Raw genomic sequence first — 23,223 nt, 5'->3', positions numbered from 1 at the left:
GATTTTTAGAAGTAGACAATGAGTCCTCTTGATTATTTCTTAGGACCATTAACCTGAAACCTAAAAGCTGTAACTCAAGCAAGCAACACAATATTCAAGGATAAGAGGTCAAAATGTTTACCTGTTATTACTCACCTGTCATTTATCTCAGATGTTTCCAGAAGATTAAATTCAGAACAAGTAGTTGAACCATGTAAAATGTGGGTATATACTGTATAAACAACAGCCTCGGAGTTATAATTACTATTAATAATACACATGTTAAATACAACAGGAACAAGGAATACCCACCTTCTAACGATGACGATACTCGCGCTCTCGGTCGCGCTCTCGATCACGGTCCCGGTCCCGGTCCCGGTGTCTCTCTCGTTCTCTGCTTCTCTCTCTGTAATAATCATCATGACGATCTCTACTGCGGGATTTATGACGCCGACTCTTTTCTCGTGATCTACTATGATCCCTTTCTCTTGATCGTTCACGTCTTCTAAAAGAAATTACTGGATTAATGCTCTCCATAATTAGATAGCTTAAAAAGATATTCAATATTTTGGTGTTTAAAAATACCTAAGGCAAAAAATAACTTATAAGTCTAATTTAAACTAAAATATCCTGAACTGCCAATAATGATTTACTCACATACAACCATGAACTAGAAATCCCATTTTTAAAAACATTCACCCGGGACTTCCCTGGTGGTCCAGCGGTTAAGACTCCTCGCTCCCAATACAGGGGGGTCCTGGGTTCGATCCCTGGTCAGGGAACTAGATCCCGAATGCCACAACTAAAAATTGCATGTGCCGCAACTAAGACCCGGCGCAGCCAAATAAATAAATAAAAATTGGGAACCAGACACACCATGGCAATAACACCATATCGTCTATTACATCTATTATAACTAGCAGCCTAAAACAGACATGCAGTATTTACTGAATGAAAAGCAGAAAGGTAAAGGAGAGAAAATTTCAAAGGACTTGTGTTTCAAGCTAAAGAACATATAGAAGGTAGTTTTTTAGACATAAAATTCATGAAATCACTCCATATATAATGAGACTTAAATACATAAAACTACCACCCATTAATACAGGTTACCTAAACCTATGTATAAATATCAATTTTACATTTAAAACTAGCCAAAATATGGTTCATCATGAGTGTTACCCCACTAAGAAACTTTCTAATGAAATATATACATAGGTATGCTTGGGGGGTGGTGGTGCTGAGGGGCATGGTGGGAAGCAGAGAAGAAACTTAGTAAACATGACCACTAGAAAAGACTGAGATACTCTTCTCATTTTTATTTAATAAAGAGAAATGTTTCATGAACTGCCTTTAAAAACAACAACAAAAAACAGGTACTTTAACCAAAGTATGTATCTTAGAAATCCTACTATTCTAAATTCTGAAATTCACAACAAGGAAATAACAACTGGCTATTAGTTTAATCTCTATTTTGTATTTCTGCACCAGACAGCTCAACTTAGCAAACATTATTAAGTGCTAAGCCTGTGATCAAAGTAGAAGTTATTATTCTGGACTTAAATAGTTAAAAGAAGACTATATAAGATACGGTCTTTAGGTATGACAAATGTGTTCAGATCCAAACATCTTTATACTGGGTCAAAAAGGTAATAATTATAAAGCTGGGGACTATGACAAAGACAAACTCTCTTTTCCTAACTTAATGAAGACAACTCTACCACTAGATAAAGTACACTAAAGACCTAAAAGTATCATGTCAAGGTTAAAGATCTACCTTTTGAAAATATGTAAAATTTCAAGGTCAGCAGTAATGCCAAAAAAAAGGAACTGCCTAATTAAAATAAAAATACTAAGAAACAGATTATTCATTAACTCCTTTGTTCAAGAAATATTTATTTAGCACCCATTCTGTACCAAGCACTGTTTGATCATTACAAATATTGTAGTGAACAAGACAGGTAAGGTCCTTTCCATCTTTCGATGTGTTCTAGTGAAAAAAAACGTGCATTAGTAATAAATAAGAATAGACTATAGTAAGTATTATGAAAGAAATAAACAGAATGAACATGACAGAATAACCTGGGAGAAGACCCCTCTTAGCAAGTTAGATTGAGTTGAGGCATGAAGGATAAGGAGCCAGCTATTAGAGCCAGGGAAAAGGACTCCCAGCAGAAGAAATACCAAGTACAAAAACAGCAAGGTGGGCAGAAATACCAAGTACAAAAACAGAGAGGTGGGCAAATGCTTGATGTGTCAAGAAGAAGAGAAGGGAGACCAATGTGGCTAGAGAACAGTGAGCCAGAGGAGAGGTCCACAGTGAGGCTGAAAAGATACGCAGAACTATATCACACAGCACTTCAATATTTACAGTCTTATTCTAAGAATAACTGAAAGCCATTGAAGGGTTTTAAGCAAGCAAACACCTAACATTTGATTTAGGGATTAAACAAAAACAACAACAAAATCACACTAGCTGCTAAGTAAACAGTAATAAGTAAAATCAAAGTCCTATAAAGTCCCAAACACAGTATTTTTTCTATTTGCAAAGCAGCAGTTTTAAATAGACATGAGACAGGAAAGTTTTACCTTGATCCAGAACCGTAAGACTTGGATTCAATTCCATGAAGGCAATCTTGCAAAGAGCTAATAAGAACTTTGCAACGATCATCAGCAGATACTTTGGATTGTTTAATTAAAGAAATTGCAGTTACCAATGTCTCAATAGCACTCCCATAATCACCTGTGAGTGGAAGGAGATGGGCCAAAGTCAAATAAATTTTGTTTTCAAAATACCACCAAACCATTTGGGGCAACCATTTTACAAAAGGAATGCACTTTAAAATCACTACAGAAGATGTCTTAATTTTTTTCAGAGTTTCACCATTCTGAAAGGCTTTAATGTACATGAAGTTAACACCATTTGTTACTATTACAGCTGTGTGAAACACAATCATTTAGTAAATATGAGAATAAATGAGCTGCCTTAAGGTCCCTGAGCCATTAAATGTCAGGGCTAATATTTAAATTTACACCTAAAATTTTTAAATTAGGGGTTTTTCCACTACACTGTGACATGCAGTTCCCTTCAATGCCTTTTAAATAAAGTATAGGTAATGATTTGGAAATATAAAAATAACCACTACATGTAGATGACCCATCTTCAAGACTGTACTTTTTAGGTCATTCCTAATAACATAAGTAAGAAATGTTAATACAGAAAGAAATATACAAACCAGCACTGGCATCAGACACAGCTCTTGAAATAGCACTGCTTGAGATTGCCCTGTTTCTATTCATGATTTCTTCAAACTCAGCTTCACTCAAGGGTGTTCTTGCAGTATCCATTTCCCTGTAAAATCGAAATAAACCTTAAATCATATTCAAAAGATTTTCTAAATTAGTCACAATAGTGTAAAGCAATTCAAATAATTGCTTTTGACAAGTGCCTTAGAGCTAATAGTTACTTTTTCAGATTGAAATGTGATCTTTTTCCTACAAAGAGAGAAGGTCTAAGCAAAATACCCTTATCTTTCAGCTGAAATAAAGTAGCAACTTAGAAACCTCATCTTTCTGGAGGCCAGAAATTACGTATTTATGTAACTATAATATACTATTTTTCAGAGTCATACAAAAACAGATATAATAAATTGTTCTGATGTCCCCCCGACACGTATGTATATCTAAACAAAAAATCCTGACTGCAAAAAATACAACCCTACACAATCAAGGGATGGAATTTGGTTTCATTTATATTTGGATCCTCTAGGCGCAAGGCCCAATTCACAAGAGGAGGATAATAAATGTCTGTTGGACTAATAAAATTTCAGGAGGGAGAAGATTTTAGACTTATCTTGTTTGCCACTGAATCCCTAGAAGGCTATCTGGCAAATAAAAGGCACTCAGTACCTGTAAATATTTGTTGGAAAAAACCAGTAAAATCCCAAGATTTTCTAAAGCTGCTGGACAACTTTAAAAATTGTGACTACATGTGTAGTATAGGAAAAGGTAAACTTTTTGCCATCTTAGTTATTAGTTACTAGGTAGGATGTTGAATTGAGGCAAGCAGTAGCAGTTCATTCCAATGAAATGAGGAAACAGCTAATATAACCTTCTTCATGTTCATAAGGTATTACCGTTATTCCCAAAACTTTATAAACAGCCCAACCAAATCACAAGTTGTTCAAAATCCATGTATGATTTCAATTAATTTCTGTGACTCATACCCATCTGATCCCCTAAAAAAAAAAAAAAAAAAACCCACGCAAGATAATCAGTTTTCTCCAATTTTCAATTAAAAATTACTCAATAATAACCAAAAACATATACACAAATGTATTTTTAGAAAAACTGGCACTATAGAAATTCTATTATGTTAGAAAAAGGACATGATTCAAATTTTAAACTGTCAAACCAAGCCACCTAACCCGCCCCTATACACGAGTGGACACTTAATAGGTAGTTGCTCACTGGAATTAAGCTGAACAGGAGAAAAGTTGTGCTAGCTTCCTAGTTATAACGTTTTTCAAAAGAAAACGAAGCAATTTTGGCAGTCACATAAAGACACAACCTCTATGGATAAATAACTGTCAGGAGACTTTGTTTACAACATCAAATTTATTTCCCTGGCCCTGTGCAACTGTATGGAATTAGGCAGATGCTCAAATCCATCCCTGCAGAACACTGTCAGACAAACCGAAATACAAAGTCATTCAACAGTGATAGTTAAAGAATATAAAATCAAATGATAAACTCAAAAGAAACTAAACGGGGCAAATTCAAGTAGTTCTTAGAGATTAATCTCCAGATTATGATTTGAGTATGGATAGCTTTAAAAGTACTTTGAAAGGGGGCTTAGGGATCACTTAGTTCCACCGTGATTTCCATGCAGCTTTTTTCTAAGGATTGACATTAACCATTTTAATTTCCATAAAGTCTGTGTTTTATAAGTCTTTGTCTACCCAAATATGCGTGTAAATTATTTAATGTTCCCATTTTAATTAAAAGTTAGTAATTCTGCTACTCAGGACTCCTGATAAGCATGAAATAATCAATAGTACCTATCTAATAAACTGACCTAATTCCTAAACCAATGAAGAAACTTTAACATTCTATGTAGTGTCATCAATGGTAAATGAGATTGACTTTAAAACCTTAAAAATAGCTTAAGGATCCCACTTGCTAGCTTCAATTATCTTTATTAACCTCTTTTAACTTAAAAATGATGAAAACAAAGTGACTTGCCCTAAAATCACATGGCTGTATAAGTGGCAGAGCTGGATTATTCCCAACCCCGTTCAGTATGTTTTTCACCATATCACACTGCTTCTTCTAAGAGAAAACAATACAAAAAATTATGTACCTGGGGAAAAGTCATGATTTTTTAAAAACTTCACTGACAGAGAAAAATACCTTTTGCAGATCAAATACACCAAGTCTACTTTTATAGATACATACTAACTTACCTTCCAGGAGGCCCATAGTCACCCCTATCATATGGTGGAGGCCGGCCATATGGGTCCGTTGGTGGTGGACCCCGGCTATCTGATGTAGGCATGCCGCTGTTAGTTGGTGGAGGAAAGAAAGCGGGGTTCACATGTGGAGCTGGTGGTGGGGCACCTGGAGGTGGTCCAGGAAGATGCGGCGGAGGAGCGAGTGTAAGGGGTGGCCCAAGAGGGCCAGGTGGGCGAGGTGGAAAGGGGCCTGGAGGTGGAGGTGGTCCTTGTTGTGGAGGTGGTGGACCAGGAGGGGGGCCGTAGCCTGGAACTGGAGGTGGAGGACCAGGAGGAAGCGGACCCAATGGAGGCTGCCCAAAAGGTTGTCCAGGAAAAAGAACTGGTGGTGGAGGGCGATCTCCTCGATTAGGAGGCCCAGCTAAAGGAGGAGGCAGAACCTGACCAGGAGGTGGAGGACCTGGTGGACCGGGTGGTCCTGGAGGACCTAAGGGTGGACGTGGTGGAGTCTGTCCAGCTACAGAATAAAGGGGAGAGAGAGAGAGAGAGGAAAAAAAAAAAAAAAAAAAAAAAACCACTTCAATAAGGTAGTTTAATCTTCACGCCAAAATTATACTTTAAAGCGTAACTCATAGACCAAGACTCTTTCTCTTTAAATGAAACCCATATGGTAAATGCTACACTAACAGTTACAAAGGTGAAGTTTATCCTTACACATTTAACTAGCTCAATTTATGCTTAAGAAAAATTACTGAAACAAAAACTTTAATAGATTACATTGCTTAGAGATAGTTTCCATCTTTCAGCGTACACACACTTCTTACAGTGAAATCACCCACCTTATAGTCTACTCTGATGCCAAGCTAGAAAGTGAAACAAGGAAAAATGGTCTTGAAAGGATTTTTTAAGAGGTAAGAAAATAAGACGGATGTAAATATTCTATATATAAGTCAAGCAAGTTTGGAGAAAAATAAAGACCTTTTAGGCCAAAAATGGGTATTTCCTCTATGCTGTGCCCCATATGCCATGGAATCCTAGTTTCCAGGAACAAAGGCCGAGTTCCTTTAACAAGATGCTTGATCAAATTTCCTGGATTCCAAAAATAGTATAACAAGGAGAGTAAGTCACATTAATAATGCATTACTTGAAAAAGAGAGAAAAGGAAAAGAGGTATTAGGTAGACACATTTTATCCATGGTAATTTAAGAAAAATTTTACCTGGAAAAGGTGGAGGTGGCCCTCCTGGTCCTGCTGGCCCAGGAAATCTGTCCCCACCAGGAACAGCCCCTGGAAAACGGGCCCGTCCTCTACCACCTTGTGGAAAGGCTGCACGTGAACTGCCTCCCGGAGGACCAGCTTTACCTTCCCCAGACATTTGTCCTGACTGTGTAGCTGCAAATATCCAAATACTCATAAATAGCATTTATTAAAATAGCTGATCCATAACCACTGTTAGATATTGAAACAACTCTATTTCAAAGTTCATTTACACTATATACTAACTTGCAGATGCCTTGGGCCTGTCCAAACTACATGAGAAGTACCGGTTTAGGAAAACATTCATATCTATTTAAGTTCTTTTGAAGCCTCAAAAGATCCAGGCTTAAATGTATTTCCAATAAGCAAACATGAGTTACTTTCAAAAAACCAGTACTCTGCAGCTGCCAAGACCAAAATTCTCCAACAGAAATCTAAATGTCAGTAAGTATAAATCATTTAAATTTTGTAACATTTGTCAGTTGAGTTTTAAGTGCTAGAACATTAAAACAACCACTTGAATTTCTGTTAATTGCCTGATCATCCATTTACCTCTTTAAGTGATAACATTTGTAAGTGTATATGGCAAATCTTCTCTATAGCCACTTTACCAAGTGGTGAAAGGTCTTGGTGCTAAGCGGAAAATCAACAAATACTTTCTGATTATCAATGGTTCCTCCCCCACCATAATAGACATCCACATAACTTTCCTTCAATCTAAGGATTAGAATGTAGTTTCTTCCTTTCTTTACGATGGGAATGACAGGACAAGAATGGCAGGGCTATAGAACTTGCACACTGTTGTATAATGCTGGGTCTGTGACATCTAGAGAAAAACGGGAGTAGGTTCCCAGTACATGGGACCAGTCATAATCGGTAATTTAAATCAAATTCAAAGCATGGACTTTCTAAAATGGATTCTACAATGAACTAAATACTAAATATAAATATTAAGATGACTTCTCCAATATAACATCTAACAAATGCTAGCAAGATTAGTTAAAATGTACAACTTTTAATAAAAGCCTTTGAGGGGTTGCTTACTTTTCCTGGACTGCATTTCAAATTGACTCAGGAACTGTTTATTGCATGGAGTTACAACAGGATTCTGACCATGAAGTTCTCTTTTAGGCAACAGATCCATTAACTTTTTTGAGGATGCTTCAGATCCAACACCAACAAGGGCAAACCTAAAAGATGTTTAAAGGGGTGTGGGTAGAAAGTGAGGAGGGATTAACTGTTACTACTCTTATTAAAAAGGAAATGGTCTGAATTTAATTTTACCTAAGAAAATGGAAAATATTTCTTAGAAATATACAAAGCTCACACTTTGATCTTTAACTTTTTTTTTATAACAACACATCATACTACCTACTCACTTAAAGTGTATAGAATTCAGTGGTTTCTTTTTTTTTTTTTTTAATAAAGGCTTTTTTTTTTTTTTAAAGATTGACTGATTGATTGATTGCTATGTTGGGTCTTCGTTTCTGTGCTAGGGCTTTCTCTAGTTGCGGCAAGCGGGGGCCACTCTTCATCGCGGTGCGCGGGCCCCTCACCATCGCGGCCTCTCTTGTTGCGGAGCACAGGCTCCAGACGCGCAGGCTCAGTAGTTGTGGCTCATGGGCCTAGTTGCTCCGCGGCATGTGGGATCTTCCCAGACCAGGGCTTGAACCCGTGTCCCCTGCATTAGCAGGCACTCTCAACCACTGCGTCACCAGGGAAGCCCCAGTGGTTTCTTTTTTTTTAGCATATTCAGAATTTTACAAACATCACCACAATCAATTTTAAGAACAATTTTCATCACTCAAAAAACCCCCCATAACTGTTAGCTGTCACTCCATTTCTTCCCATCCTCCAACCCTAATGAATCACTAATCCACATTCTGTCCCTACAGATTTGCCTATTCTGGACACTTCATATAAATGGAATTATACAGTATGTGGTCCTTTGTGATTGGCCTCTTCCACTTAGCATAATGTTTTCAAGGTTTATGCATGTTGTAGCATGTGTCAGTGCTTAATTCCTTTTCATGGCTGAATATTTCATTATATGGATATACCACATTTTCCAAAAATCGATAAGACATTTGGGTTGTTTCCACTTTTTTCATTATTATGAATAATGTCACTATGAAAAGATGCTCAATATCATTAGCCAACAGGGAAATGTAAATTAAAACCACAATGATACCATTTCACATTCACTAACCAAAAAGACAATTAACAAGTGCTGGTGAGGATGTGGAGAAAACTAGAACCCACATACACTGTTTGAAGGGAAATGTAAAGTGGTGCAGCCACTTTGACAAATATCCCGGCAGCTCCTTAAAAGGTTAAATACAGAGTTAAAAATACAATCCAATAAATCTTCTCTCCTGGGAGTTCCCTGGTGGTCTGTCTAGTGGTTAGGACTTGGCGCTTTCATTACCATGGCCCAGGTTCGATCCCTGGTTGGAGAACTGAGATCCTGCAAGCCTCATGGCAGAAAAATAAATCTAGTGTATACGTGTACCTAACAGAATTAAAAATATATGTTCACACAAATTGGTACATGAATATTCACAGGGGCATTATTCATAAGAACAAAAATGGAAATTTTTATAAATATTTATAAATTTAACTTCTTTCACTAAATATTTGTCTGTCTATATGAAAGGATGGTTCTGGAACAGTGCCAAATCATATGGGGACTACAGTGTAACCTATCTTTTTTTTCACATGCTATGCTGATGCTGTTTATTTTTTATCAGTATTATTACAGAGTTCCCTGTTTACACAATTAACATACATAAATCAGGTATAATGTGTTGGACCAATAATAAACTTCCCCCCAAACAAGACAAAAAAAGTTAATAGTGCAATTTAACCTATTGTTGGCTCTCAGAGAATTTGCACCTTAGAATGAAGAAGAAATGGGATGCTTAGTACACAGTTTCCAGTCAGATCTCATCTCCATGTGCTTCTCACAGTATGAGTAGCTCACTTTGCTTATGAGAATCTATCTAGTGTTTAAAAATACAAAATTATTTTTCAAAATTAACATTTTATAAAACTGCCCCAAATTCAAGCTATTTAATCGAGTAGTAGCAGTGGTAGAAGATACAATAACAGTGTAACCTATTTAGATGAAAGAAACAATTTCCTTAAAAAAAAAAAGAAAATATATGCTCATGCAAAAACTGGTATATGAATATTCATAGGGGTCTTATTCATAATAGCAAAAATGGAAACAACCCAAATGTCCACCAAATGATGGATGGGATTTTTAAAATGTGGTGTATCCACATGGTGGAATATTATTTAGCTATAAAAAGAAATTAAGTACTGACACATGCTACAACATGATGACCCCTGAAAATATTATGCTAAGTGTAAGATGCTAGTCACATGGGACCACATTCTTTATGATACCATTTCAGAATAGGCAAATCCACAGAGACAGATTGCTAATGCATATGGGATTTCTTTTGGGGGTGATTAAATATTCTGGAATTACACAGTGGTAATGGTTGTATAACTTTATAAATAAACTAAAAACCACTGATTTGAAGACTTTAAAATGATGAATTTTATAGTATGTGAATTATATCTCACTAGGAAAAATAAATTTAAAATAGAAAAAAAAATGAACGAGTGTCAATTCACAGTTATATGATATTCTAAACTATTCTCAGAAGGACTCTTAGGAGCCTTTTCTCTCTGGTATTCAAAATGGTCCTTTGGGACTTCCCCGGTGGCCCACTAAGACTCCGTGCTCCCAATGCAGGGGGCTCGGGTTCAATCCCTAGTGGGGGAACTAGATCCCACACGCACGCCGCAACTAAGAAGCCTGCCTACCGCAACTGAGTCCGCATGCTACAACGAAGATCCCGCATGCCACAACTAAGACCCAGCACAGCCAAAATAAATAAATATTTTTTAAAAAACTAGATCCTTGGTCAACAAAGTCTGCTGTTTGATTCAAGATTATCTTGGCTCACAACATTTAGAAATAATTTAATTAATTCACTAATTTAACAAACATTTATTGAGCACCACCTCCTATATCCCAGGCACCATTCTAGGGTTAGGGATACAACAGTGAGCAAAGTTCTTATGGAGCTTACAATCTAAACCTAGTAGGAGACAAGACAATAAATGAGTAAAATACACCATAAGAAAAACTAAAAAAAGGAAACAGTGATGGGAGCAGAAGGTCTTGCACAGGGTGGCCAGGGAAGGGAACTCAAGCAAAACCCTGAATGAAGTGAAAGATCCCAAATGTGGACATTTTGGAAAAAAATAAACCAAAAAGAAGAAATAGTGTAAAGGTCTTAAGTAGCAATGTGTTTGAGGAACATCAGAGACTAATGTGGCTGAAGCAGCATAGAGAAGGTAAAGAGTAGTAAGAGATGAGGTCAGAGAGGTAGTGGGGAAACCGGTCTTAGTGCCTTGTAGGCCACAGTGAAGATTCTGGGTTTTACTCTGAATAAAATAGATAACCATTTAGAAGATTCTGAGCAGGCAAATATTGATGTCACTTTTTTTCAACTTCTGCTAGTGTCATGTATATAGACTGTAGAGAATCAGAGTGAAGGCAGGAACACCACGTAGGAGGCTACTGCAGAAGTTCAAGTAAGAGATAACAGTGGCTCGGATGAGGTAGTAGAAGTGAAGTTCATGAAAAGCAGCCAGACTCTGTACGTATTTTGAAAATATTCCTAGTTATTGAAAACTGGCACATTAAACAATATAAAATAAGTACATTAAGCATATTTTTTACTTTATCATTCTGCATCCAGCAAATTACCTTTTAAAAAGTCCAAAATCTGCACCTAAAGATTTATATAAAATGAAGCCTGCCACAACATTATTTATAATAGGCAAAAACTGGAAACCCAAATAACCAAAAATAAGAATGGTAAAATAAATTACAGTAGCATACAAGGTATGATGGAAAGAACTAATACATTAGGGAAGATACATGTTTATTGTTAAATATTCGTTTTACTCCGTGTATCAAATACATTAAAAAACGTGAGCTGTAATCCTATTGTTTTTGCAGTAAAAATTTAAAAACCTGAAAGTATACTCACTAAAATGTCAAGAGCGATTATCTATGGATGGTGGGATTGTGGCTTTTTATTTTCTTACGTTTGGACATCTGTATTTTATAATGATCCCGTAATGATCCTACCTCATTTGTGTAGTTTAATAGTTTAAAAAAATAAAGCAAAACATCCATGTTACATTATTCTTCAGTTGCCCATCTTCCACTATACCTTAATTACAGGGATAGCAATGCTTCTTCAAACTGTCATTTCAAAAATCATTTCAACCATAGATGGAGAAAATTCAGGAAAATTGGAAAAGAGACCTTATCTATCTACACTCCCAGCTCCACTAGTTTTAGTGAGGTAGATCACAGGATACATGAAATGAGTATGAATCTTTGTCCAAGAACCTCCTGACAATGTAGAAATAAAACATCCTACACATGTGTAGTTAGCATTAACTTCAAGGAAAGTTACCCCCAAAATTGTAACCACTAGCTACTAACTTCCATTAGGGAAAAAAAAGAATTAAAACAAAATTCTTACCCCTTTGACTGGCCATTTGCCCGATTTTCAAAAAATTTTATCTCCAAAATATCATTTACTCCCAAAGAATGAACTGCTTCAGTTAAGTCTTCATCTGTTGTCCACTGCAAGATATTTCCCCCTCATTAACCATCAAAACATATCCAAGATTTTTACTGTTTCCATTTATTTTTTAAGGGTAAACTCAGGATAAACAAGAGAAAATGCTCAGTGCAAATTAAGTACAATTACTGCCAGTCAACCTTCTATTTTTAAATAGCACAAAAGCACCTGAGGACATAATTTTATCCCTTGATAAGCGTTTTGGAAATTAGAAGGTACATACCCTTAGAGAGAACATAGATTTTTTTTTTTTTAAACTCTTAATGAGTTTTTGGTCTCTTACAGCTTTCAACTGCTACAACTTTAAATTTTCAATAAAACCAACCTCACTTGTCACTTCCTTTCCTTAAAGGAAGTTATTTGGGGAAATAAACTCCATCTTCTGTTTCAATGTAAGATGGAAAAAAACAAAACAAAACAAAACACCTAACATGTACTTTATATCAAGTATTTAATTCTTAAAACATAAAAGTCCTATATCATTCCCATTTTACACATCGGATAGAGATAATTATAACCTTTTCCAAGGTTATAAAATTAACATATGTAAAAGCTAAGATTCAGAGGCTTACTTAGCAACCATACTCTTCATAACTACATTGTTACTGTCTCCAATATTATAAAAATTGCTCAGGGACTTCCCTGGTGGTCCAGTGGTTAAGACTTTGCCTTCCAATGCAGGGGGGTGTGGGTTCGATCCCTGGTCGGGGAACTGAGATCCCACATGCCTCGTAGCCAAAAAACCAAAACATAAAGCAGAAGCAATATTGTAACAAATTCAATAAAGACTTTAAAAATGGTCCACATCAAAAAAACCCAAAAAAACTTAAAAAAAAAAAAAAATTTCCTCAGACTGGGTAGTGGGAGATAGATCAATTAGTTTTTAAAAAATGTAAACATTTAAAAATGAAATGCTATTAAGGAAATGGAACAGTAACAAGTTTTGATTTCTAGACAATTTAAAAATTTTCAAGTATGTGTAACAAATGTTTCTAAGTAGAGATGCAAAAATTCTATAGGACTATTTTAGTAAATATTTAAGATTTAATACTAATAAAATAGATAACACTGAACATCCAGCTAATGAAACTCCCAACCAATAATAATCCTACAGTCTCATAAGTAACCCAAATTAAAATACAATGTATATGGCAGCATTTCCATAAATCAGATTTCAAATTATGAGTGCAAATGAAACTCAACATGTCTGCAGTATGATTTAGATAATGAAAACTCTTAAAACCAGGAGTTGTACTGTGTTTCTCTCCTGCACTTCTGAATCCCGGTTTGAGACTTTATGTGAACATTTTTCTTTATAAAACTGGGATAGCTGAAGTGTTGGGAGTAGTAAAATAAAAAGAATTGATTTGAAGATAAAATCGAACTATAATTAACTGGAATCTCTACCAAAACAAGGTGAATGTCTACAAAATTCAGAACTAGAAGATTTGGAATTTACGATATTTTAAAGGTACTTGTATTTCATTTCCCTCCTCGTTGCATAAGCAAGCATGTAGAACCAGTCTAGTAACTTCAAATTCTTACTTTATAAAACTGGAGAAAAACAACTACTGAACAGTTTGAAATCAACCACCTATGATTTAATTCATATGTTAAGTCACTTACCCATGTTAGATTTCCAATATATAATGCAATTCTCTTTCCAGTATACGTATAGACAACATTTGGTGCTGCTCCTTTACCCACATCATCACCAACAGTTGGTGGGAGAGTATCCATGTAATCCCGATCTTCTGGGGCATCTCCATTATTTGCAGATGGAGAGATGACATCATCATACAAATCTATCTGATCATGCCCACCATATTCAGCTTCCTGAGATACAGAAATAATGCTCTAGATTATACAATAGTCAGACTACTACTAAACAGATTTGAATGCAAATTCATTCAACTATTTTGTTTTAAACATGTGGTAGAAGATAGAAACAGCCAAAGATCTCAGTACAAATCTTTTCACTTTATGCCACAGACGTATTCTTCTGGAACAGTGCCTATAAAGCGAATTTCTATACAATCAATCCTATTTTCCCACCGATATTTATTATAATACAGGAAATAACATTCCTCTAGGAATAGAATAACATGTAGACAAAATAAAGTAATAATAAAAAACTTTCCATGGAAATAAAATACTCTAAAAGTAACAACACATGAATACAAATAGATGGGCTTAAAATTTTTTTTGACACAAAAATATCACAAAAATCAGAGCCATTACAAATCTTTAATATTTAACAGAAAAATACAACTACTGTTTTCTTTGGTATTCAGTATCTTGCTTCCCAACTCTGTGAAAGCTATTAGTTTTAGAAAAGCATAGTGAGCTAAGCCATAGGAAAGGGATAAAGAAATGTGGGTATGTAAACGATTCCATATGTCACAACAAATGAACAGGAGAAAGAGAAACAATAAATAAAACACAGGTTAAACTATCCAAATTAGTATCTATTAATAGTTTCATTATTCTCAGTCAACAAAGAGTTAATGCTTACCTGACTTCTTAGATATTAGTCAATTGGCAAAAGATATCTACATACCCAAGAGAAAAGGGATACGAACAAGGATCTAGTAAAGCTTTGCCATTGTCACCAGCAGAATTAAAGCCATGCTAGTAGATGCCACTTACATGCCCAAGTGATACGCAAGTAAGAGGTAAACGAAAAAGAAGCAAATATGTGAACAGGAGAAAAATGGAAAAATAGGGTTCAATCTGTAAATAAGCACAAGAAAAATGAAATGCAGGTACTGGCAGAACACTGAACACCATTTAAATTGCCTTTGGTAACAGTTACTGGGCCATAGGCTTGACTAGCCAGTATCAGAGGAAAAGTTCTATTTTTATCTTCTTCCCTTTCCACCGCTAAGTACCTAGATGGATGTGAACTATTTTATTCTTATGAGATAGAATATTTGAGATAATAAGAGAAGAGAGGCAATTACACTTAGAAAACAATAAACTTAAAGAGTTCAGACATAACTCATATCCTCTCCATTAATACAATTCACTAAGGATGAATACAAATGGCACATAAGGAAAAGCTAATAGTTTTAGGGACTAACTATTATATGGATAAAGAATGACACAGAGAAGGTATTTGTGATGACTGTGAACAGATCAACAAAATATTTTTATTATAGGCCCCAAGGGAACATGGCTGTTGTTTTGTTATTCAGAAGGGAGCCAGAAAAAGATTTTTTTAAAAAGAAACAGAAAAAGAAGAGAAAAATCTAGAAGGGGAAATACCACTTATAACACATAGCCAAAGGGACCTGAAATTTGTAAAGTCATTTCAGGTAACCTGCATAACGAAGTTATCCAATTTACTGATTATGTAACAGAATCTCTACATAACAACATTGTTAACCAGGTTGAATGTCTGTAACATTTAATAAGGAACAAAAATCTCAAGGTAAGTCAGAGAACAAAACTATCATTAGCAATGGGCAGAAACTAAGACCACAAGTCACTGAATAATGCCATAATTTTGTTTGTACAACAATACCAAAATAACCTTTGAGAACTGAGTTTTTAAAAACCAAGCAACATGATCAAATCGCAGTGATAGCAAAAATTAGAAAAAAGAAGGGTGAGTTCTGTTATGAAGTTTCAGTGTAGCTGAAGCCTTGGGTGGCATGGCTGCAGCAGTGATTCCACACACTTAAGATACTAAAAACCTTCCCGCAAGGGGTAGTGGGCACTTTAGACTCTTTGGCAATCCAGTTCTGTACATCAAGTAGAATTATTATTACTATTATTCAAAAACAGTTGTGTTTCCATCCTCCTCAGCAGAGACTATAATCACACTATATGGTCTGAGGGAGAGTAAAAGAGAATGCAAGGGTTATTAATAGCAGCACTAAAATAAAAGTATTTAGATTTACACTTTCATGAAACAGGTTAACACATTATGATTTTTCATTAGTTGTAAATCTAGGAAAATGTTCACATAAGTAGACAATCATTTACAAGCATAATTGCAGCTACACTAACCTGGTGAATCACCATGACTTACTATTTTTGTCCATCCACGAATTCCTATGTTGACACCAACCAATTTTCCATACTGATATGAGTCTACCAATATTTAGGATCAGCCATTTTGTCTGGTAGCTGGACTGCTTCCAATTGGTTGAAGTATGATGCTAATTGAGACCATGGTCCTGGGGTTTGATCTCCATGTGGACTAGTTAGCTTCGCTCAGTTCCAAGGCCACAGCCTGTACTTCTAGCCCCAATGGTATGCATTTGGACTTGGTGAAAAAATATTAATGAATCTGAATACATTTGCCACCATTACTAAAATGCAACTCAAAACACATACTCTTCTGTAGTATCAGTAATCTTCCTTTTCAGCTTTAGCATATCACACCTATCCTCCAGATTAAGGAAAAAAAAATATATATATATGCACACACAGAACACATCCTACTTTCTGTTCCCACTCTAAAAAGGGGGAAAACATGCACATTCTGAAATTATGGAAAATGTATATCACAGGTCACATATAAAGAAGGTGAGCTCTGAAAGTCTATTGGACAAACTTTGTCAAAGAGAGACAGTCCACAGTGTCAAGTTCTACTATGTAGTCTTTTCGATTATTACCATTAGGAAATTTTAATGGCATTCAAAAACAACAACAACAAAAAATAATCAACATTACCCCTCTAATTATTTTAGATACCAAATACTGCCCAATTGTAACTATCTACTTTTCATAGCAGCTAATCACCAATAGAGCTGTACATTATATATAAATTCCAGTAGGCAACAGCTCTTAGGGTTTGTTAAAAAATCCACTAAGTTATTTCATTCCCTACATTCTAATTACTATAATCATTTTAAAGGCAAGGTATCCTTTCAAGATTGTACACTTCAAGATTATGTTCCTCATGATATATGAGTAGCTGTTGCCGAGTCAGAGAAAACACTTAAGATGGATAGTAAAATAACCAAAATTCAATTAGCTCCTTTTAAAAGCAGTGTTTCTCAACCTTTTTTTCATTATCATTAACCCCTGCCTCCAAAGAGTTATTTTTTAGACATACTTTCCCTAATCACCTCCCATAAAATTTTAATGTCACAGATATACTGTATACCATTATAGGGATGACTGCGGTATAGTTGTACTATATCTTCACTCTCCCTGATAGGCCCAAGACTGCTTTTGGTGGTCCTAAAATTGTATTAATACCACTCCTGCATTATATGATACTAACACTAATGGCACAGCAAAGGCCACTTGTTCAAAGTCCCCGTAGTAAGAAAAAAAAGAAATTTAATAGTCATTTCCATTTAGAGAAATATAGCAGGGGGAAAGGTTTTATTTTGCATTTACAAAATGTACTCTATACCATGGAAGAGAATATAATATACCAGCACATAAAATCCAACAGCAGATAATCTAATACATATTTATCTTTTTAGAAAATACTTCACTTTCTGATTTTGTCTATGTTTCAAGTAGATATTAAAATTAGTTTGTAATCCCTGTAAAAAGCTCAACTAATGGTAAGGAAGCCAACTTTGTACTAAAAATATGCCACATAAACCACAAAGTGGGCAACTGAATGAACTACTCATAAATAACAAAACTGAGTAAGAAGAGTTCCAGCTCCCCTAAACATTTCTATCCAAGTGTCTGAATCAATCTCTACCTACCTCAGTTTCCACCTTACAAGCCTTATCTTAGAGGGTTCTCTATTCAACATAAATTTATTAGAAATAAGATTTCACTATCATTGCCTAATAAACTTATTTTCCAAAATTAGCTAGACATTGGCTATAGTAGATACACAATAACTAAATATAAACTATAACGACTCATAAAGGCAAGTAGAGTTATAAGCATGTCTAGGTCTCTAGCTTCCAAATGAATTTTTTCCCACTACCTATATACATTTTCATTTTAAAGTTGGATAGTCAAGATTACTAAGTGAGCACTGCTATCAGTGACCTACCACCAGGTACATCAGTAACTAAATTCCACATTAAGAGCTTTTGCTCCCCAAACAAGCAAAATACACACTATTTCGACGCACCCAGTATAAGCTTTCCTGAAGTTCACAGAATCTGACTTTCCTCTCCTCTGCCAACAAAAATTCTACAGATAAAGATACACATAAAGGAGTAGTTTCTATAACACATGACCTGTCAGAGTGTTATATTTATGTATGTGTCTCTCAATCCCACTACAGTGCACTCTAAGGACAGACTATCTAAACTTTGTATCCTTCCTTGTTGGCATATAACAAATACTCAAGAAATGTATATTAAACAATTGAGTTAAAAATTTTTTTAATTTAGTTTTGGTCAAAATAAAAATCTATAATTATTAAATATTAGGCTAGTAACTACTACCTTCAAGTACAAATCCCAGTTCAAACTGAATTGATACACACTATAGAGGCTGAAACCAACCACTTTCTTCTCAACTCCAAATCCAAGGTATAGGTTTGGAAGTTCAAATTCTTCCACTGGAGCAACTGTTCTCAATTTGGTTGGTTACATGCAAAGACCTTCAACTTAAGAACTAGAAGAACAGCTATAAAGAATAGCTGAGTCCCTTGTGCCTTCTCCCCTTCTCCAATTTCATTCTCCATTCTTAATTCATCTGGTGAAGAAAGGAACTATTCTATAGTTTCACTAACTTTTTCTCACACCATCTCCAAATTAAAGTTTCTTCTAAGACAGCTGAATATCTAACATTTTGAAATAGGTTTATACTGTTCTTTACCAAAACACACATGAAAAAAAAGCATCATAAAAGTATGACCATTTAAAATTTAAAAAAATTAAAAATACATGAATTACAAAGAATTTCAAAGCATACTGTGCAATTAAAACTACAGCTCACACTGAAGAACAAAGATTTTTTTCAAATGTTTACAGCAGTTTAGAAGCCAAAGTCAAGACCCGTTATACTTAGCAAAACATTTTACTCAACTACAACAAAATAAAGAGTCATAGTTGGGACTTCCCTGCTGGCGCAGTGGTTAAGAATCCTCCTGCCAGTGCAGGGGACATGGGATCGAGCCCTGGTCCAGGAAGATCCCACATGCCGTGGAGCAACTAAGCCCGTGCGCCACAACTACTGAGCCTGCGCTCTAGAGCCTGTGCTCCGCAACAAGAGAAGTCACCGCTCGCTGCAACTAGAGGAAGCCTGTGTGCAGCAACGAAGACCCTACACAGCCAAAAAAAAAGTCATAGTTTACTGTAGCAACCAGCAGAAGTAATGTCACCAGCTAATAAGAGTGCAAAATAAAACAATCAACAATAATTTTGTAGTTGCCTCTAATTCTGATAAAATTTCAGATAAATATTTCAATGATAGTAACATTATTAAAAATGAAGGATGAACCTTAAAAACCACCAACTATCTTTATGTGGCCATATTTTGAACAGGAATTACCACAGCAAGCAGAAGATTACAAAGGCCAGTGATATGCAAAATAATAACAAAAACAAAGTCTCTATTTAATCCCATTAACCGATTGAAAAGTATAAATATCTTTCTAGTAAAAATCATCCAACTATGTGTGAAACATAATACTATATGTACAAATCAACAAAAAGTTACATTTTTAAAAGAACCCTATAAAGCAGTTCCTCATCAGGGCCACAGAATTTTAATCTCTTCTTACCTCCTGCTCAGTCAGCACTAGTTACTGCACAGGGATAAGCAAGTATCACTACATCCAGCTATACAGGTTAGAGAAATGCCCATCCCAAATTAAATAGGCAAAAGCCTAAAAAATATTTCATTAAAAGGTTCTGAAGAAAGCTCAACTTCTAAAATTGTAGCTCAATTCTTCCCTTATTGTGGGTAGAAAGACAAAGCAAATATATTTTCTTGTAAGAAAGCTAATGAAGACTGTCTTGAACATTTAACTCTTCCTTTACTTCCAGATACGGACCTCTTTTCGATGGAATGTTACACTCATTTGATAAATAAAAGGAAAAGAAATTTCTGAGAAGTCTTTGTCTACTGACCTTAAAAAAGGATTAGAATCTGACTGTGTTTAGCACTCAAGGTAATTTTCTAAACTGTCACTGACACAACTCAGGCATCACATATCCAAAATATAAGCACAACAAAAAGAAGAAAAATTTTTAAAACTTAATGTTTGATTACAGTGGGTTACGTTTAAATACATTCAGTCTTTAACGGAGTAGGAAATATTTAAAGCTAATTGGATTTTTTTTTTCTAATATTTAAACCAGGGGCACAATCATCCCTCAAAAAAACCAGAAAGGATTTCTAGCTTTCCCTATTTAAAAAAAATCTTTAGCCCCTAGTCACAAATAAGATCCTTAATGGAGGGGGGAAAAACCCACAAAAACACATTAACCAGAATTTTACTAAGCTTCTCATATGGACCTGGAAAATATAAGAGATAAAGCGATTAGGTGCACTGCAATTAGGCACAATCTGATTTTTTAAATGTGTTACTACATAAAAGCGAGTAGAGATGTAAGCAGTAGACTTACAGCTTAAACTTCACTACTCCAGTAACAATCTTTCGCAAGGATGCCCAACATCAGACATCACAGCTCCGCAGCTAATCCTTCTAGGCTACAGTGGCCAGTCAGACACCGGAAAAACCTTGCATTCTCACTTTCTCCAGCCTTTCAAAACCCCTCGGAGGGCAGTAAACATTTTGCTTTCGGAAATCGGGTCATAGCTACAATCCTTTATTTTAAAACTAACACCATGTGAATTTCGGGTGAGATTGTTTCATCACACCTCTTATCTCTTGGTGAGCTACCGCCTTTTTTGTTCCATCCAACCCTCGGGCGTCCAAGTCTTCCTTTTCGCCCGGGCCACCTATCTTCACAGGTATTTTCATCACAAAGGCCAAGCACGAACGACTGGGCCTCAAAGGCACTACAAGCCCTGGGACACCGAGGCAGGGAGGCAGCTCACCGACTTTTTAAACACGATCCATGGGTCCGAAAGTCAAAGGACTTGTTGCAAACGTGCCCGGCACGAAGCCGCCTTCCCAGAGTCTGAGGGGAGGAGGGAGAAGGCGCCACGCCGAAACCTGTCGCAAACACGAGCAGGGGAGCGCAGGAAGCAGAGCGCGCGGGATACAAAGGGCCGTGAATGCAGCCTTCCATGAGGCGACCGTGCGCCGACAGAGACAAAATGGAGCGACCGGAAGAATCGAAGCCCGAGAGGCAGGGCCGGGGGCGAGACGGCGGCCGGCGCGCGCCCCGCCAGGTTTTCTCCTCGCCCCGGTGGCCGGGGAGGGGGCGCAGGGGCGGCCCATTCTTCCCCCCCGCGCACAAGCCGCCCCTGCGCCCAGGCCTAACACGGCGGGAAGCGCCCGCCGGCCGCCGCCAACAATGGGGAGCGAGGCAGCGGCGAGGGAGGGGTCGGCGGCGGCTGCACGGCGGCCCGCGTCCGCGCTCGGGGACCCGCGGCGGGTGGCGGCGCCCGCCGCCCGCAAAACGACGCGGTAGAACGAGGGGTGAGGGGGGCGCCGCGCCTGGGTCGGGCGGCGCGGCCCACAGGCGCCAAGGGCGCACGGGCTGCAGCCGCGGCGGCTCGCGGCCCACGGTGGGCCCCGGGTCCGCATCCCGGCCGCAGCACCGCCTACTTCGGCGGCGTGGGCCCAGGGCCCTCACGTACCTGGTTGAACTCTTCGCCCACATCCGCGTAAATGTCTATGTGGTCCACACCGTCCGCCATCTTCCCTCAGCCTCGGCCGCCGCCGCCGATACCTCCTGCAAGTCCGCCCGCCGCGGCAGCAGCAGCGGATCTAGCGGCGGGGGCGGGGCGCGCTGCGTCACTTCCGAGGGCCGAGGCGGGGGCGGCCGGGGGCGTGCGTACGCTCAGCTGCCGCCCGTTCCGCAGGCGGAGAAGAAACACTGCACCTCGGAGGGCACAAGCGGTTTCTTTTGTGTGTCTGGATTAGGCTTGGGGGGCGGGGCGGGGCGGGGCGGGGCGGGGGTGGTCCCAGTCATTTCCAGAGACTGTGGTTTCACGTTGTCCCTGGCAGACTCAAGCGTTTTGTGATATTTTCATTTCTCAGTTTTACTTACATTTCTCACAGCCAGGGCTTTTAGAGAGGTGGAAGTTTTATGTCACGATGAAATACAAAGTGTAGCTCCGCTTTCTATGAGCGCCCAGAGAGGATGTCTCACCCCTGCCACCTCAGAGACCAGCAGAATTTCGTTTGCCTTGTAAAGGCTAGTTACCTGTTGATGATTATCTTGAGTTATTTGCATGCTACTTGTGTCATTTGCATGCTGTTTATCTTTCCATCTGTATCATCAGCATCGTCTTCTTTCATCTCCTCCGCGTCCCACCTCCCACCCCCAACCTTTCATCTCTCTTCATTTGTTTCCTCCTTTGAGCTGCAGTTGGTTTTCTCTGGGATAGTTTAAATGCCTCTAACTTGAATGCGGTCCCCCTCGGACCCACCCTATAAGGTGGAGGTATCTTGAGGCAAGGGCTTCACTCTTAGACTAATAGAATGTCAGAGAACTGGAAAAGGTGTCATTGGATCCAAACATCTTTTACAGATGAGAAAGGGAACTGAGGCCTAAAGAATCAGATTTCCCTGGTGGCACGGTGGTTGGGAATCCGCCTGCCAATGCAGGGGAGCTGGGTTGGAGCCCTGGTCCGGGAAGATTCCACATGCTGCGGAGCAACTACGCCCGTGCGCCACAATTACTGAGCCTGCGCTCTAGAGCCTGTGAGCTGCAACTACTGAGCCCGTGTGCCACAACTACTGAGGCCCGTGTGCCTAGAGTCTGTGCTCCGCCACCACAAGAAGCCCGGGTACCGCGACAAAGAGTAGTCCCTGCTCTCCGCAACTAGAGAAAGCT

General features: G+C 37.8%; 1 protein-coding gene across 4 annotated transcripts in view; it reads right to left on the bottom strand.

Annotated features, from left to right (window-relative positions):
- The window catches only part of CPSF6 (cleavage and polyadenylation specific factor 6), a 29,136-nt gene extending 6,965 nt beyond the window's left edge, over window positions 1–22,171 (bottom strand). The window contains exons 1-10 of one of the 4 annotated variants that reach the window (XM_068561146.1): window positions 22,022–22,171; window positions 13,994–14,203; window positions 12,266–12,369; window positions 7,731–7,876; window positions 6,648–6,821; window positions 6,408–6,518; window positions 5,442–5,946; window positions 3,213–3,328; window positions 2,566–2,719; window positions 292–484 (exon numbers count right to left, since the gene is read on the bottom strand). In XM_068561146.1, the coding sequence (XP_068417247.1) occupies window positions 295–484; window positions 2,566–2,719; window positions 3,213–3,328; window positions 5,442–5,946; window positions 6,408–6,518; window positions 6,648–6,821; window positions 7,731–7,876; window positions 12,266–12,369; window positions 13,994–14,203; window positions 22,022–22,081 (1,770 nt within the window). In that variant the 5' untranslated portion in view covers window positions 22,082–22,171 and the 3' untranslated portion in view covers window positions 292–294. The remainder of the gene's footprint in view (window positions 1–291; window positions 485–2,565; window positions 2,720–3,212; window positions 3,329–5,441; window positions 5,947–6,407; window positions 6,519–6,647; window positions 6,822–7,730; window positions 7,877–12,265; window positions 12,370–13,993; window positions 14,204–22,021) is intronic. The other 3 variants (XM_068561147.1, XM_068561148.1, XM_068561149.1) reach the window with 3 other exon arrangements.
- Window positions 22,172–23,223: the final 1,052 nt, after the last annotated feature.

The sequence above is a fragment of the Eschrichtius robustus genome, chromosome 13, assembly GCF_028021215.1.
Source record: "Eschrichtius robustus isolate mEscRob2 chromosome 13, mEscRob2.pri, whole genome shotgun sequence".
NCBI lineage: Eukaryota > Metazoa > Chordata > Mammalia > Artiodactyla > Eschrichtiidae > Eschrichtius > Eschrichtius robustus.
The sequence above is the reverse complement of the archived record's forward strand: the minus strand, read 5'-3'. Positions and strand labels throughout refer to the sequence as shown.